At 34.9% G+C, this 16,360-nt stretch overlaps 1 protein-coding gene across 1 annotated transcript in view; it reads left to right on the top strand.

Annotated features, from left to right (window-relative positions):
• Nucleotides 1-16,081, top strand: part of SYCP1 (synaptonemal complex protein 1) — a 26,926-nt gene extending 10,845 nt beyond the window's left edge. Inside the window, exons 13-30 of the mRNA XM_019470313.1 lie at nt 256-323; nt 1,522-1,583; nt 2,731-2,835; nt 3,790-3,893; nt 4,392-4,509; nt 4,753-4,823; nt 5,495-5,586; nt 6,058-6,119; nt 6,457-6,519; nt 7,188-7,250; nt 8,498-8,614; nt 9,240-9,350; nt 10,028-10,120; nt 11,050-11,124; nt 13,888-14,067; nt 15,258-15,401; nt 15,766-15,852; nt 15,938-16,081. Coding sequence (XP_019325858.1) covers nt 256-323; nt 1,522-1,583; nt 2,731-2,835; nt 3,790-3,893; nt 4,392-4,509; nt 4,753-4,823; nt 5,495-5,586; nt 6,058-6,119; nt 6,457-6,519; nt 7,188-7,250; nt 8,498-8,614; nt 9,240-9,350; nt 10,028-10,120; nt 11,050-11,124; nt 13,888-14,067; nt 15,258-15,401; nt 15,766-15,852; nt 15,938-16,081 — 1,759 coding nt within the window. The remainder of the gene's footprint in view (nt 1-255; nt 324-1,521; nt 1,584-2,730; nt 2,836-3,789; nt 3,894-4,391; nt 4,510-4,752; nt 4,824-5,494; nt 5,587-6,057; nt 6,120-6,456; nt 6,520-7,187; nt 7,251-8,497; nt 8,615-9,239; nt 9,351-10,027; nt 10,121-11,049; nt 11,125-13,887; nt 14,068-15,257; nt 15,402-15,765; nt 15,853-15,937) is intronic.
• Nucleotides 16,082-16,360: the final 279 nt, after the last annotated feature.

The following is a 16,360-nucleotide window of genomic DNA, read 5'->3' as shown; positions in this document are numbered from 1 at the left end:
CCCTCCCCCCCGACTTCCATAATTCTGTTTTTAAGAAATACAGGTTTATGTATGTATATATTTGTTTACTTTTATGTCTGCTGTTCCAAGTTTGTAAAAGTGAAATTTGATACATGTTGCAGGCAGATATATCACCTGCCTGTTGAAAGGTAAATGTTCTTAAAATGCTTGTGGCAAGACTTTGTCTTATTGTCCTTTAAGTTTCAAATGCAGTGCTTTGTACTATACAATTTTTTTTAATTACCATTTTCTTAGATTGGAGAAATATGAAGATGAGTCAAAGCTACTTACCTTGGAGCTCAGAAATAAGTCTGCTGAACTGGGTAAGATTTGTAGAAAGAAAGAAAACAAGCTAGGTAGTAATAAAAATGTTTTCTGCTGTTTTCTGAAAATAGACTGTCCCTATTGCTTGGAAAAACGGTTTTACAGTACCCTATATCTGTCAGGAATGCTTAAATTTATTTTTACTCATCTGACTCCCTTTTCTTTGGTAGTCATTGTAGCTGGCAACAGTCAAACAGCAGTGCTGTGCAGACCTCCAATAGTAAGACCATACATGCATGGATTCTCCTGGAAGTCATTTTGGTGTCTCTGCACTCTTCCAGTTGAGACTGATAGCACTGCAGACCTGTTTGAGAGGTAGTGTTAGACTGCTGAACAGTACATTCCAGGAATGGCTTCTGTAGCTTGTAGCAGAGACAAAACACTTGGATTAAGCTTTCCTGCAGACCACTCTCCCCATGTTGGATGTAGAATCACTTTGACAGTGATTTGCTTTAACTATTGCTTTGATATTCTGTGGTTTCTAGATATGCACTTCTTAGCCTCCAGAGTAAGAGATCTATCTTTAACACTGTTTTCCCAGCGTGCAGCATATGTCTCTAGTCCTGGTATGATAGATGAGAAATACAGTTTGATGTCCTTGTATGTATTGAGGGCATCTAAAGATAAGTGTTCAAAAGTTAACTGCTAATGCTTGTCTAGAACAAGGTGAGATGTGACGTGTGAGAACTCCAGAGCAAAAATGAGTTTGGCATCCAGTACTTGTAAAAAATACCAGTAAATGTGAATGTGCACATAGAAAACATTTTGAAGTTACTAATAAATGGTTTCCTTTTTCAGCATATCCATGTGAGTATCTTCAGCAGTCCAGATTTTTTTTCTGGAAAAATGCAGATGCATCAATACTTGGAGATTACTCTTTTGTAAACATTCTTACAGTTCACAGTTTATTTGAAGCCATGATTGTGGAAAACATAATAGGCTCTGAATTTTATTTAAGGCGAATGATTAGTTTATCTTCAGATATATGTATTTCCTAATGTCTTTCTGAATAATTTTTTTTTCAACTCTACGTTTAGATTAAGTCATAATTTAGGTTATAATTTAGCTTTATAATTTTTGAACTTAATCCAACAAGTTTTGAAAATTGGGTACTGCAAAGGGGTAAACGCTTTATAGTGCCTGCTAAATATGTAAAATTATTTCTGTTCAATTAATTTTACATTACATGTGCTGTAGAAGAGATGACTAAACTAAAATGTGACAAAGAAATGCAACTTGAAGAGCTGTCAGAAACGCTGGTAAATGTTCATTTTATTTAGTCTCATGGCATTTTTCATATGAAGTCTCTCTTGCTTTTTAAGTATCTTAAGTGCCATATATAAACACTGTCTAATCTGCCTTAATGTTGCTACTAAACTTTGTTACCTGTCTTTTAGACGATTTCGTTGTTTTCTTGGAAGGACTTGATTCTTTCCACTATCTTTCTTGTTTTGTTCTGCTTTGTTTTGGTTTTCCTTGTCAACGTTTCTGGTCATTTCCTTCTTCATTCACACCTATTCAAATGCCGCTCCCTCTGGACATAAAGATTTCTCATTTTTAGTTATGTCTAGTACTCACTTTTTCCTCATTCTGAACCTTTCTGAAAAATACTTTTTTTTTTTTTTTTTTTTGAGATGAACAGTAGCTCAAACCTTGTGAGCACCACGCATATGACATTTAAGGCTGAGGGATCAACTAATTTTCGACAGTAAAGATAATTCCTTGAGTGGCTAGCTAGCTTCATAATAATCTTCTAAAATTAAGCGTTGTAAAGGCTTACCTCATTTTGGTGTTTGAAGGATAACCAAGCTTCTGACACCACCCAGAAAAGGCAGTGGAATTTGTGAAAACGTTATGTATGACAAAATGACGAAACTAATAAGCAATTTCATAGGTTTCACAGATTTATTACTTCACAAATTTGTTGTGATTATTTTGCTGTTTGTGGGGTGTTAGGTATGGTGAGGTATCCTCCATGCTGCAGCATTTAGTATCTAGAAAGCGTTGCATACTGTGTTGATGCATGTCCCTTTTCAGAGAAAACATTTAAGAGCCTGCAGAAAGGTCTTTTGGGTTATAACACCCTGTTCCATGTATTCCCATTATACTGGGTGTTCTTTTCGTACTTACAGGGAAGTTTCCTGAGGTAATTAGCTCTGGTCTCTGTGAACCTTACTGAACTGTGACACAGGCCCATTTTCTGTTGCAGAAGTCTAAGCTATGTGAAGTACACTTTTAATACAGGATTATTTTAGTTATGATCTTGTATTTACAAGTCTAACAAGAAACCGCATCAGCTAAAGTAAGAGAGTGTGAAAACAGGTTTGCATGTTACCACGTGTGTTTGTTCCTTATATACTGTGCATTGAATTTTCTAAACTGAGTTTCACTAATGTTCTTAAACAGGGAAAAGTTGAAGGACTTCTAGTGAAGAAGAAAGATCTTGAGGCTACTGTAGAAAATTTGCAGGAGAGAGAAGAAGAAATGAAAAATGTTCTCCAAATCAGAGAGGTCTGAATAAAGGGTGATAGTAACATGTTTTTATAAATAGTTGTTACACATTATCACTTGTATATAAGAACATAAGAAATATCATATAGTCAAACCAGTGCTCCACCCAATGCACTGCTCTGCTCGTGACAATGACAGCAGAAGATACTATGTAGTAGAGGAGCCTAACTATTATCTATGGTCCATCCCCCTTACATTCCTACGGTCGCTGATTAAGGATGTTTGAGGACACATCCCTGTCAGTTGCCTTTGCTATCAGTTTATGGACTTGTTCACGTTCACTTGTCTCATCTGTTTTTGAACCTCCTCATACTATTTGCCTCCATGGCCTTCTGTGATAAGAAATTCCAGAAGTTCATTGTGTGCTGTGCTTAAAAACTAATCTCTCTCTCTCTCCCTGTGGTATCAGTGTTTCACCAATTATTTGGAGGAAACAGTACTCAAAGCATTTATATATTATAAACTACATTACATTACAAGGCTTGCCTTATCTTGTAATGGCAGCAAATTTCTGAGGGAAGAGTTTTGCTTTGTGGTTTGGGATGCATCCAAAATATGTGCTTATTCTATCACATAGTACTGGAATTCTGTGGTTTTGGTTTTTTTTGTTTGTTTGTTTGGGTTTTTTTAGGTGAATGCAAAAGCTTATGATGTCTGAAGCAAACGTCTTTCTTTAAAATAATGTCCAAGGAAAGCTAATTTTGTCAGTAATTTTGCAGACTGGTTAGTTAGACTTACAAGAGGGGACACATTTAGCATTCATGTCAGAGTTCACTATCTCACACTACTTCCACATCACACCAGAGAGATGTAAAGATACAGTCTGGCTAATTTATGGCATGTGTGTAGTTTTTGTTTCATCTGAAAGCTTGGTGTTGTCAGTTCATTTCTGATAGCTTTCATGACTTGTAGTTTACATATGTATACTCAAAGCACTTTCTTTTTCTTCTGCAGAAAGAAATCCATGATTTGAAAGTACAGCTGACTAGTACAGCTGAAAAGGAACAAAATTATTTAAAACAGCTTATGACACTGAATACAGATCTTGAACAAGAGGCGTATGATCATTTTTGAAAATATAGTATTAGTTTAATTTTTTTTGTTACATAGAAGTTACTTTAATATACAATGAAATGATCTATGATTGTTTTCTAATTAAAATTTTGAACCTATGCACACAGTATGACATCCGTTATATACTTATATTTATAAATTGCATTTTTGTTATTTATATGTATGTAGTTGTTCCATATCTCTGTGACTTAGTTGGGTTAACCTGAAGAGAAAGTTTCTGAATTCATTGTTAACCCTGCTTTGAGCTGGATATTGAACTACATCGTCTTCAACAATCATTATATTTATATAAAAGCTGATTCTCCTTTCTTTCTTCTGTCGCCTTTTTGCATCACTGTAACTTTGCTGCAAAGCTTAAATTTATAGATATAGGTCAGGACTTTTTTCAGTGTGAAGTAACATTTTGTAATGGATAAATTTAACTGAAAAGGAAATTTCAAAATACGTGTTCTTACTTCTCTTGACCATTTGTTTTAAATTAGGCTAAAGAATGAACAACTAACAGTGTATATCAATAAGCTTTTATTACAAAAAGAACAAATAGCACAAGAGAAAAGTGATGTGGCTACAGAACTCAAGAAACTGCAAGAAAGTCATAAGGCAAGTTGTAAACTTCCAGCTGTTTTTAAAGGACAACATTCAATTTAAAATATAAATAATATGGTAAACTGCAACATGACATGGTTCTGTAGAGTATCTGAGCTATTTTTTGTGTTTAAAATACAAGGGAAGTGCAGTTACCCTTGTGAATAAGGCAGGTCACAATACTGCTTAAGATGTCTTTGAATTTTTTAAGATGTCACTTTGAATTTTATTCATTTTGCTTACATGGGCTTTATTTAGGATAGTAGAAAAAAAGAAGAAAATACAAAGCAGTTAGTTGAAAACCTGGAAGCAGCAAATGGCCAGCTAAGGCAAGTGAAAACAGATATTAATGTACAATATTATTAAAGGAAGAAGATTAGATTCCTTCAGAGTTAGTCTAAATGTTGTGTTCTTATGCTGCTTTCTGTGAGTTTTAAATTAATGCTTTTTTTAGGTTATATAGCTAAACAGAAACTATTTATTATTGATGTTTGCCACGTAGAAGTTTCTACAAATTAGCGATACCTATTGCTACAGGAACAATTTTTGCCATAGCTTCCTATTACATATAGCTATCCTGTTCTGCATCAACATCTTAGGTGTGAAGGAAATGAAAATAGAAGTTAAAGGTTATGGATTAAATGTGAAAAGGTGAAACTGGTTAAATGCTGCTCTCTGAAGTAGTCTCTGTACCACCAACCCAGTAGACAGGCAGCCTTCCGTGTTTCATAGATGCATTAAGATATTACAGATTAGAATATATTTTACTCAGGTAAGGGGAACATCTTTCAATACTTTCAAGCAGTATGTACAGGTCAGACATTAACTTAACCAGTCACTTTGCATCATTTTAAGAACATTTCATTGAACAGCTTATGAAGTTCTCATCAATATTAGCAGCTCTTTTTAGAAAATAAAGTATGGGTTTATTTAGCAGTAGTGAAAAGAAGTTAAAGTTATTAAGTACATATTTACTAATGGTTGTTAATTGGGCATTTAGAAATGAACTGGAGTCTTTGAAGGAGAAGATGGCAAAGAAAGGTGAAGAAATTAAAAGTAAACTGGATGAAAGAGAAGAAAATGTATGTACCATGTGCTTTATCATGAAAATATATAACATAACCTGTAGGACAAAATCTAAATGTAAAACTTTTTTTTTCTTTTTTTTCTGCAAAGCTCTGCCTAGGGATGTAATCTCTTACAGAGGCTTTCTTCTTTCAGTGCTGCTACCAATTGAGTTGACACATGTACGCATGCTGAGCCTTTTATTTTAAAAGACAAGGACCTTTACTGGGATGTTTACTCTTTACATGGAGGCTTACAAGTCCAGATTTGTTAGATTTCAGGCAGACAGAGAACCCCCTTTTTTTATTTCCGTATACCCGCTTAGTGATGGATGGGGTATGGATTAGCTTTCAATATGTAATATGAGTTTTAGTTTAAATATGTTCAAATATTTTAACTTTCTTACTGTAGTTTCAAAGTACACCTGTTTTTTTTAACATCATAATGGATTTCAAAATTTTATTGTAAAAGTCGAAGACTTACAATTATAATTCCAGGCTAAGACTATTGAAAATGAAATTTCAAGAAAGGAAAAGCAGGTGAAGATTCTAGAAAATAAGGTATGAAAACTCATTTTTTCGTGGACTGTAGAGAACTTTATACAAGATTATTTTTTTAATTTTGAAGTTACCTTTTTTTTTCCCCTTCTTTCTAAACTGTACAGCCACTGAGGAATTGGTTCACTGCTATTAATGTTGATGACATTGGGCTAGCAAAATTCTTGTAGTACTTTATGGTTAAAACTCCAATCATTGTAACACATTAGCATGTGTTTCAGTCTCATTGGAGTTAATTGGACTTCTGCAAATGCATGCTTAAGAACGTTGACAGTAATCTCTAACACAGTGAGTCATTTTTTAGGAGATTATTAATTAATGTTTGAAATATCTCTTTTACTTAAATAATTTAAAGAAACAGGTGGAAAATAAAACCAAATGCATTGAAGAGTTGCAACAGGAGGTATGTACAGTTTTTAAAAGTAACAAATATGTAAAACGTTACTTTTCAACACTTTCTGTCTGGTGTGATATCTTTAGATATACCTATATAATTTGTAACATTTCCTTTCTTATCCTAACTCTGAACAAATTAAGGAGTCACCTTTGGAATTACTTGATTTGTAAAATTATCCTTACTTTTGAAAAATGCAATTACAGAAATAATATCTTTAATAAACTGTTACTATTTTCATTTAGTACATGGTGTCATTGATATACTTGAAATAATGACCTATCTCAGTTACCAATAGTAGAATAGAATAGTGCATTAGGACAAATTGTTAATAACTGTACTGTAAAAATGTCACTTGTATTTTTTGTCATTATATCTGCACATTTTCTGTCAGCAGCATCTTAGTTTTTCTTCCCATTCTGTACACTCTTTCGTTATTCTCTGTTGCCGCCCATGAGGAGTCTTTCATAAGGTCATGAAGTAACAGTATTATTAAAGTAGTTGAGCACTCTTTTGTTTGGAGAACTGATCTGGAACCTGAACTGCACAACAAAAAGAGTTATTTGCTTGCTGAAATCTGGAATTTTGAAGATTCCGACCTACTTGATGCAGTTAAATCATTACATAATTCTGTTAACTTATTAAAGTATAGCATTTGTTTTACTTTATTTTAACAGAATAAAGTGCTGAAAAAGAAAATTACTGCAGAAAGCAAGAAAACAAGTATTTATGAAGGGAAGGTAGGTTTAAATAACTTCATGTACAAGATGAGGGTAAAGCACAAAGACTGAATGTTTGAAGTCCCAGTGTAACTAATGATAATACCTTAAGCACGTTCTTAACTGTTTCATGGATCTGGGATACAGATTTTACAGGAATGAGCCCATAATTTTTGGAAGATGCTTCCATTTTTAATCATTGGACACTGACTGGGCTATTAGACATTTGTAAGAGATGGACATCATATCTCAAGGAATTATGCTCCTAATCAGTCCCTTTCTTTTTTGGTTGATAGTGTACTGAACCTCATTCAGTAATGCCACCCCATTGAAATAGAAAAGCAATTAAAAGAAATACATGTATTATTCACTTTAGGCAGTTCTTTTACTGTGTTCTGCAGTGGTAAGTCCCTGATTAGAATATTGTGTTCGGTTTTGGGTACCACACTTCAAGAAAGATGTAGGCTGTTTTGAGGGTATTCTTATGAGAAACTTAAAAGGAAAAATTATAACCAAAATGCACACTTGGGAGGAAAACATACCATAAACCAGTTAAAGTCTTAAATAGATTTACAAGGGAGGGAATAAAATCTCCATCTGTATCTTTTTTCCAAAGATTTCACAGCATTTAGGGTGACTGCTTAGGAATAGACTCTTTCCATTTGTTTCATACCAAATTCTCATTAATATTAGCAGCTAAAAGGAATTAATCTTTTTTAGAACTAAATAAAATTCTGAAAATAAACTATTGCTAGATAAACTGTTTCTTCACTTCTTAATTGGAAAAAAAGATTTAATTGTAAACATAATACAGTCATATTGCTGAAGTCTTAGGAGACTATCTTAGGAGACTACCAGTTATGCTTCATTTCCCTACCTTGCATTCCATGCCAGCAATACTAAAGAGTCTTTTGTACAAAAGGCAGAATAGTGTTAGATTGCGAATAGATGGTTCCCTTATATTGGAATGATTCTTTGTGATTGACTAGCCTCTAGCTTTAGGACTGTTTTATTGACTGGGGTGCACAAAACTGGTATGGGCTGTCTTTCCCATTGTGGTGTTGCCATTGTTTCTATGAGTATTTTCTAACTCACTTCAAGCCAAAGTTCAACTCTTTATGAAAAAAGCTGAATATTAAATAGGAAATAGTTCAGTCATATACCTGAAAAGTAACAGAGTGGTTCTGCTTGAAAATAAGAGGTAAAAAAAAATCATTGGCATATTTATTCCTGAACAAATAACAGCAATAATTCTGCATTCTCAAAAGGTGAATAAATTACAGTTAGAAATGGAAAGTATGAACAAGCAACATAAGGAAACAGTTGACATCTATCAAAAAGAAAATGAAACAAAAAAAGTAAATGAAAATAAACTTCTTGAAGAGGTGAGAGTTGTTAATTTTTACTGCAACTTTTTAATTATTTTTTTGATGTATGATGGTTTTATGAAGCTGTATCGTCCAGAGTCCTTGCTCTTCCGTAGCAGTCTTATCAACATAAATGGAACTTCTTGTGTATGCATGTGAGCAAAGCTTTAGTACATTAGATCCTTAAGTTGAAGTATTTGTATATGTCTTTAAAAATAAGAACCCAGTTAAAAATTCTTTTTGTCAAGATATTGTTCACAGAAATTCTATTCTTGGTATAAATACAGCATAAGCAAATTAGATTATAACTTTTCCCATATTAGTATTTTTCTGCCCACACTTTTTTGATGGTAATATCAAAAAATGTTAGGGCAGAGTGCTTGAAGTGGCCTTGTGGTTCGAGATGACACTTGTCTGCCATGGAAGAATGGATGTACTTTTAATCTAGGTTTATTTGCCCATTTTAACAATATGTATAAAACATGGAGGATTTGAAAAGCATCTTAAGAGCAAATGAAGACTACACTAAATGAGACTATATATACATTGCACCCACAGGGGTAAGAAGAACTGAAACTTAAGATTTTTTAAAAATATATTGCTGTTAATTGTTCATGAATTAAATGAAACTTGTTACTAACAGGTAGAAAAGATGAGGTTGCTTGCTGATGAAGCAACAATAACACAGAGAGAAACTGATATCCGATGTCAACACAAGATAACTGAAATGGTGGCACTTATGGAAAAACACAAGGTAAGAGATTTTACTGATTTCTGTGATTTGTAATGTGTGATACTATGTTAAGTAAAAACCTTTCAAAACCAGAATATTACAAATCAGAAAGTGAAACTTCATAATAAAGACCTGAGTCTAGGAAAAGGAAGTTGAACACATGCTTGACTTTTCATCATCTAAAAATAAATTCATCTTCAGATTTTGAAAACATGCCTACTGGCAGATAAATTCCATTTATCTAAATTTCTAGGATTTTTATTTGTATTCAGGCTTCCTTTGATACCATCCTAGTGCAGTGTTCTTCAGTATCAGTTTGGGCCTTTTTTTCTGAGGAGATTACATAGTGACCTTCAGCAGTTTAACTTAACATATTTTAATTTGCATTCCTTATTACTCTGTTTTTCAGTATATTTAGCAGATACCATTAATAAAAATAATATGGCTAGCTTTTATGTGCTGGAACACATACTGCTGCCTAGAGATAAAGCATTCTCAGTCAGCCCACAAAATAATACTGCTTGTGCATTTTCTGTTTTACAGTTTCTGCTGAAGCATCAATGTTTGTTCATAGTGCTTTCTCAATCTTCAGAAGAGCCTTATTTGAAAAAATGAGTACTATTTTAAGACTAGGTAGATCTAAAATTGTAACATTTAGTCAAATGTTTTGAGTTTATTGTTGTTTTTTTTTAACACAGCATGAATATGATAAAATGGTTGAAGAAAAAGATACAGAGTTAAAACTTTATAAAATAAAAGAGCAAGAGCAGTTATCATCAAAAAGATCATTGGTAAGGTGTACTCTTCAGCACTAAATAATTAAATGGAGGGGCTGCTGTCCTTAAAGTGTAATATAATGATAAATATATTAGACTTCTTCCTGTTTAACACTTGGGGGGGGTTAAGTGTCTGCTTTAGTGGGACTGAACAGTAAAGATCAACCCACTAATTTCTGTTTACTGTTATTTTCTTACGGATTTTGTTATGTGCATTAAAAAAACACGTTTCTCAAAATAAATTGGAGTAGCTGTGATTTTCTGTCTACTTTTCCTGATAGCGCATCATGTTCTAACCTCACTGTCTGAATAAGAAACTTTTGTATTAAATAGCTGGATTCCACTGCCCACCCCCCTGTTCTCACAGCTGTTTTAAGTTCTTACCTTGAACAGTTCTGGTCAAGTACCTGTTTCTTAGCAGTACTTCAGCTCTTTTTAAAACAAACGAAAACAAAACTTCAAGTCTAGAGTTGCATTGTTGGGTTTTTTTGCCTTCCCCCCCCCTTTCTGGGAAGCTTAGCTTTGAGAAATATTCTGAGAGCCAACATCCCCTCAAGACTTTCACAAAAGTGTAGTTCTACAGCATCTACTTAAAATGCAGTATTTTTCTGACATTTCCCTTCACAGAGCTTTTTTTTCAGTTAGATTTTTTAATAGAAGGAGGTGTGACTCAAGTCTACATGTTTTGGGTTTTTTTTGTTTTTTTTTTTAATTTGGTAACTGCTGCTTTGATCATCTGTTATTCTAGTGATTGAATCATTCTGAAAATGAATTGTAGATACCTCTTGGCATGCTAACTTTATCAATAAGTTAGCTCTGTTGAACAAATGGAAATTTCTTTTGTTTATAACGAATATCCCTATTAATTACTGTCTCACTTGGACTGTTTTCTTTTTTCCAGGTTAAGCATAGTTTAACCCTATCCTTTATCTAATTGTTTTTAGGAGAGTGAGCTGTCATGTTTGAAAAGCGAACTGTCATCCCTTAAGGAACAACTTAAAGCAGAAATTGAAGAGAAGGTATTTTTCTTTATTATTAAATGTAGCAGTATGGGTGACGTGTGGCCTGGTCTTACGCACTATAATAATGACAGCTGTGAAGTGCACTTTTGATTGTAGGTCTTGCTCTCACTTGCTGTCTGATTTCAAGAGCTTGATGCTCTCTGAAGTCATTATGTCTCATTTCTGGTGGTAGTGAATGTTTTGCATTACTCCTTAATTGGTAAGTATGAGGGAAGCCAGGAGAAATTGAAACCCTACGAAGAACTGTCCAAGCTTGCAGGGATGATGTCAGGAAAGCCAAAGCCAATCTGGAGGTAAAACTGACAAAAGAAATGAAGAGCAATAGAGTTTTTTTCTTGTATTTAAATGGTATTTCTTGTACTTCATTTTGTTCCCATTGACTCTTGTCCTTTCACTGGATGCCACTGAGAAAGTCTTGCTCCGTCTTCTTTACTCCTTCCCATAAGGTATTTATACACACTGATAATATGCCCCCGAGCTTTCTCTTCTTGAGGCTAAACTATCCCAGCTCTCTCAAGTTCTGATGACAAAGGACAAGGAAAAGGCTGTGGTACTCGATGGGACCTGGAAAGTCTGGAGAAAGGAAGACTTACCCTTGGTGGAGGAGGATCAGGTTAGGGATTCTTAGGACGTACATAAGTCCATGGGATCTGATGGGACACATCCATAAGGGCTGAGGGAGGTGGCCAGTATCATTGCAAGGACGCGCTCGGTTACCTTTGAAGGGTCATGGTGACTGGCAGAGGTTCCTGAGGACTTGAAGAAAGCAAACGTCATTCTTACCTTCAAGAAGGGCAAGAAGCAGGATCTGGTGAAATGTAGGCTAGTCAGCCTCACCTCAGTCCCTGGAAAGGTAATGCAACAAATAATCCTGGAAACCGTTTCCAAACGTATGGAAGGACAAGAAGATGATTGGGAGTAGTCAGCATAGATTTATATGAAGGGGCAACTGTGCTTAACCAACCTGATTGCCTTCTGTGATGAGATGACTGACTTGGCAGATGAGGGGAGAACGCTGGACGTTGTTTATCTCGGCCTTAGTAAGGCTTCAGCACTGTCCCTCATAACACCCTTATAGGCAAACTGATACATGATTGGACAGTAAAGTGGATTGAAAACTGGCTGAACTGCTGGGCTTAAGGGATTGCGATTAGTATGGCACGAAGTCCAACCAGAGGCCGGTCACTAGTGATGTACACCGGGGGTTGATTCTGGGTCCAATACTGTTTAACATCTTCATTAATGACATAGATGATGGGACAGGGTGCAGCCTTGGCAAGTTTGCAGATGATACAGAATTGGGATAAATGGTTGATACAGCAGGTGGTTATGCTGTCTTTCAGAGGGATCTGGACAGGCTGGAGACACGGGTGAACAGGAATCCCATCAGGTTTAACAGAGGGAAATGCAAAGTCCTGCACTGGGAAAGCAATAACTTTTAGAACTGGTACAGGTTAGGGGCTGACAGGCTTGAAAGCAGCTTTGCAGGAAAAGCACTGGGGTTCTGGTGAACAGCAAGCTGAACACAAGCCAGAAATGTGCTCAGCATCTTAGACTGTATTAGGAAGACTGTTGCCAGCAGGTCAAGGGAGCTGATCTTTTTCCTATACTCTGCAGTGGTGAGACCACATTTAGAGTATTATTTCCAGTTCTGGGCTGCCCAGTAAAAGACAGACAAGGGCATACTGGAGCAAATGCAGCAAAAGGCCAAAAATCATTAAGGGATTGGAGTATCTGACAGAAAAGAGGGACTGAGAGAGCTGGAGTAGTTTAGCCTCAAGAAGAGAAAGCTCGGGGGCATATTATCAGTGTGTATAAATACCTTATGGGAAGGAGTAAAGAAGACGGAGCAAGACTTTCTCAGTGGTATCCAGTGAAAGGACAAGAGTCAATGGGAACAAAATGAAGTACAAGAAATACCATTTAAACACAAGAAAAAAACTCTCTTACTGTAAGGGCGATAAAACACAGGAACAGGTTGCAGAAAGAGGTTGTGGAGTCTCCATGCTTGGAGACATTCAAAACCCTGTTGGACACAGTCCTGATCAACCTACTCTAGTTCACTCTGCTGTGAAAAGGGGTGTTAGACTAGATGATCTCCAGAGGTCTGTTCCAACCTTAACCATTCTGTGATTTTGTGATTGCTATAAAGTATTCTTCAGCTGGCAAAAGAAATGCAAAATAGAATTAAAAAGATAGTGAAGGAACATTTATTTCAATAAACAAGAATGCTTCCAGTTTCTTGCATAAAATAATAACTAGAAAATAGAGCTCTCTTCCCCCCCCCCAATACAGCTGTGATAAAAATGTATGCTCGTTAAAAAGGGATGTTATGTAGGTTCCTTAGCAGAGATGGGAGAAGTTGTATAAGAAATGAAACTGTGAATAGAAAAGTAATGTCTTTTGAATGCTGCAGTTTGACTAAATCTGGGTCATACATTTGTGTGAACTTTATAATAGAGTATGATTGTGGACTGTGTTCTGTAATTACACCAAGAAGATTTTCAACAACTGAATTCAAATAATCTATTTACTTCCTATCACATAACTCTTTTTAGGAGAATCTTGCAAAAGAACCCCCCCAAAATATGGTTCCTGAAAATGAAAAAAAGCACAAGGTAGCTTTAACCTTATCATTAATTAATTTTAGAATTTGGTAATATTTATACATATGCAATTTAATTGACGTTCCATGATAAACTATGTACACTCAACAAAAGACATTGAAATGCTTTTAATTTAAACCTTTTTTAATTTTAGAAAATACAAACTCATTTTTCTGAGACTCCTAAACCTCATTTAGATCTGGACTCTGCATCTATTAATGTAAAAAATAAAAAGTCTCCCAATGATATTCCTATAAAAGTCAACATGATGGAAAAGAAAAAAATGCCTCCTTCAGTATCTGCAAAAAGTCCCTTGGGTAGTCCATCATTAAAGGTTTGTAACTCATAATAGTGAATTGTTCCTGTTTTATTTTTCTGACTGTATTTCTTACTTCTCTGTAGATGCTTATTTATTTTTTGTTGTGATAAGCAGGGATTTAAACGGTAGATAGCCACAAAAAAAAAAGTATTCCACAGCAATATTAGAAAGCAGTTTGTGTAAGGGCTCCCACGGTGTGTCATTTTTCTTGCTCAGTTAGTAACTCATAATAGTGAATTGTTCCTGTTTTATTTTTCTGACTGTATTTCTTACTTCTCTGTAGATGCTTATTTATTTTTTGTTGTGATAAGCAGGGATTTAAACGGTAGATAGCCACAAAAAAAAAAGTATTCCACAGCAATATTAGAAAGCAGTTTGTGTAAGGGCTCCCACGGTGTGTCATTTTTCTTGCTCAGTTACTTAATTTGTCTGTTTCATTGATCAGTAACAATTCCTGTCCTAGAGGGACTGTGATCTTAATAATGTCTCTGGAATTCTTTTACGTAGTCTTAAAAGAAGAGTGTTGTCTGTTTGTAAAGGCACATTTTTCTCTATGGAACAGAAAATAGCTTGTGTAGCTGTGAAAATTATCAAAGTATTCCTGACTGCTTCGTCATAACTGTAAAACCTATGCTTCTACCCTGTCAGAAGCTCTCATGTGATGTTTATATCTTAACCAATAGAAACAACTACCATTTTTATGTTATCCTTTCTAAAAAGGATTGCATTGTTCCATTGCAATGTTTCTGAGAAGTTTAACTTACAGCGAAAGAACCATTTAAGTAAAAACAATCTTGTTCTTCATATCACTATCAGTGTCTTTCTGAAGGCTCTTTCCTGCAGTTTTGTTTGTTTGCATTCTCTTGAACGTTGGTTATAGTCTGCATGTAGTGACTACCGTTCAGAATAACCTGAATTTCTGCAGATAAGCATGAAGAAGTTAGATATAGTGTGCCACAAAACTTGATTCTTCCACAGCTTCCTGTCATTCCTTGTTTGGCAACAAAAAAAGGATTTTTGATTTCCCCCCCCTTCTTTGTTTGGGTCTTTGCTTCACATTTTGGATGGAAAGATAATTGTTTCACGGCATCTCTCTAGTGTCTTCCTGGATACTCAGTCTGTAAACTGGGTTATGAGTTTGGTTTTAGATTCTGTAATTACCACTGAAAATGTAATTTTAAATGCCTTTTCTTTTTTCCCCCCAGACATATATTATAAAGACTCCTCCAATACATAAACTGCAAAGTGAAAGCGCAAATCTGCATTCAGAACAGTGCATGAGGAAAAAGCAAAAAGTGCTTCTACAGCTGGATGCTCAGTCAGATAGCTCTGAACACAGTGACCTCCTGGTAAAAATCAGAGAACAAATAGTGTACTTAGCAGTGTGCATAAAGAACTGTTCTATCTAAGAATGTATATAAAGCATGTGGGGTTCTGTATCCAAGACAATATTTATGTGTCCATTTTTATTTCATTGGTTCTTTCTGGAATTGTATTTATATGTACATAATTAGTAACTATATGACAAACAGAGTACCACTATACAAAAATATGTATTAACTTTTATAATGGTTTTTTACACTGTTTTTATTGACCTGTTGAGGCTTCATAGTAACATCTTAACACCCCCCCCCCCTCCAATATTCCTGGGGGGAAAGGAAATATATTTTTTAATATAGTGTGATTAAGTAACTATTTTATTTTTAATTTAAGAGCATAGTCTCAGAGGAAGAAATGTTTAAAAAATTGTACAAAGATTATCCTCAGGCTTCACAATTATATGCCATGACACCAAAAAAGGTACCGTAGCTTTTCTTCAGATCAACAAACAGAGTTAATCAAATTGGTTATAGAAACTAATGGATGGCTTTATTTTTTTTCTTAGAAACCAACTACATCAAACGTGAAAACTCCAGGCTCTGTACTGAAACTTACAACCATGAGAAAAATGCGAGAGGCTGGATGGACTGCAGTTTCTAAAATGGACAGGAAAAGAAAAATTAAAGAAGCTGAAAAGCTCTTTACTTAAAATGAAAAAAAGATTAGTGCCCTAGCATTATTTGATTAGTACAACCACAGTAGTAGTGTTCTTTCAGAGTTAGTACATTGTTGCATTTTTCTGTCATGCTCAGTATGTTTAATAGTACATTCATTTCCTTTATACACATATACTTTATAGGTACATAACTACATCAACCTGCAGGGCATTTTCTACATTTCATTCCCTACGCTATAAAAAGGTGGGAGACAAATTAGCCCATTTTTAATATTATAAATAAGTATAACTGCATAGAAAGCTGTTTCAAGA

This window comes from Aptenodytes forsteri, unplaced genomic scaffold (assembly GCF_000699145.1).
Source record: "Aptenodytes forsteri isolate BGI_AS27 unplaced genomic scaffold, ASM69914v1 Scaffold142, whole genome shotgun sequence".
Lineage (NCBI taxonomy): Eukaryota > Metazoa > Chordata > Aves > Sphenisciformes > Spheniscidae > Aptenodytes > Aptenodytes forsteri.
Note: the sequence above shows the minus strand (reverse complement) of the source record. Positions and strands in the feature narration are given on the sequence as shown.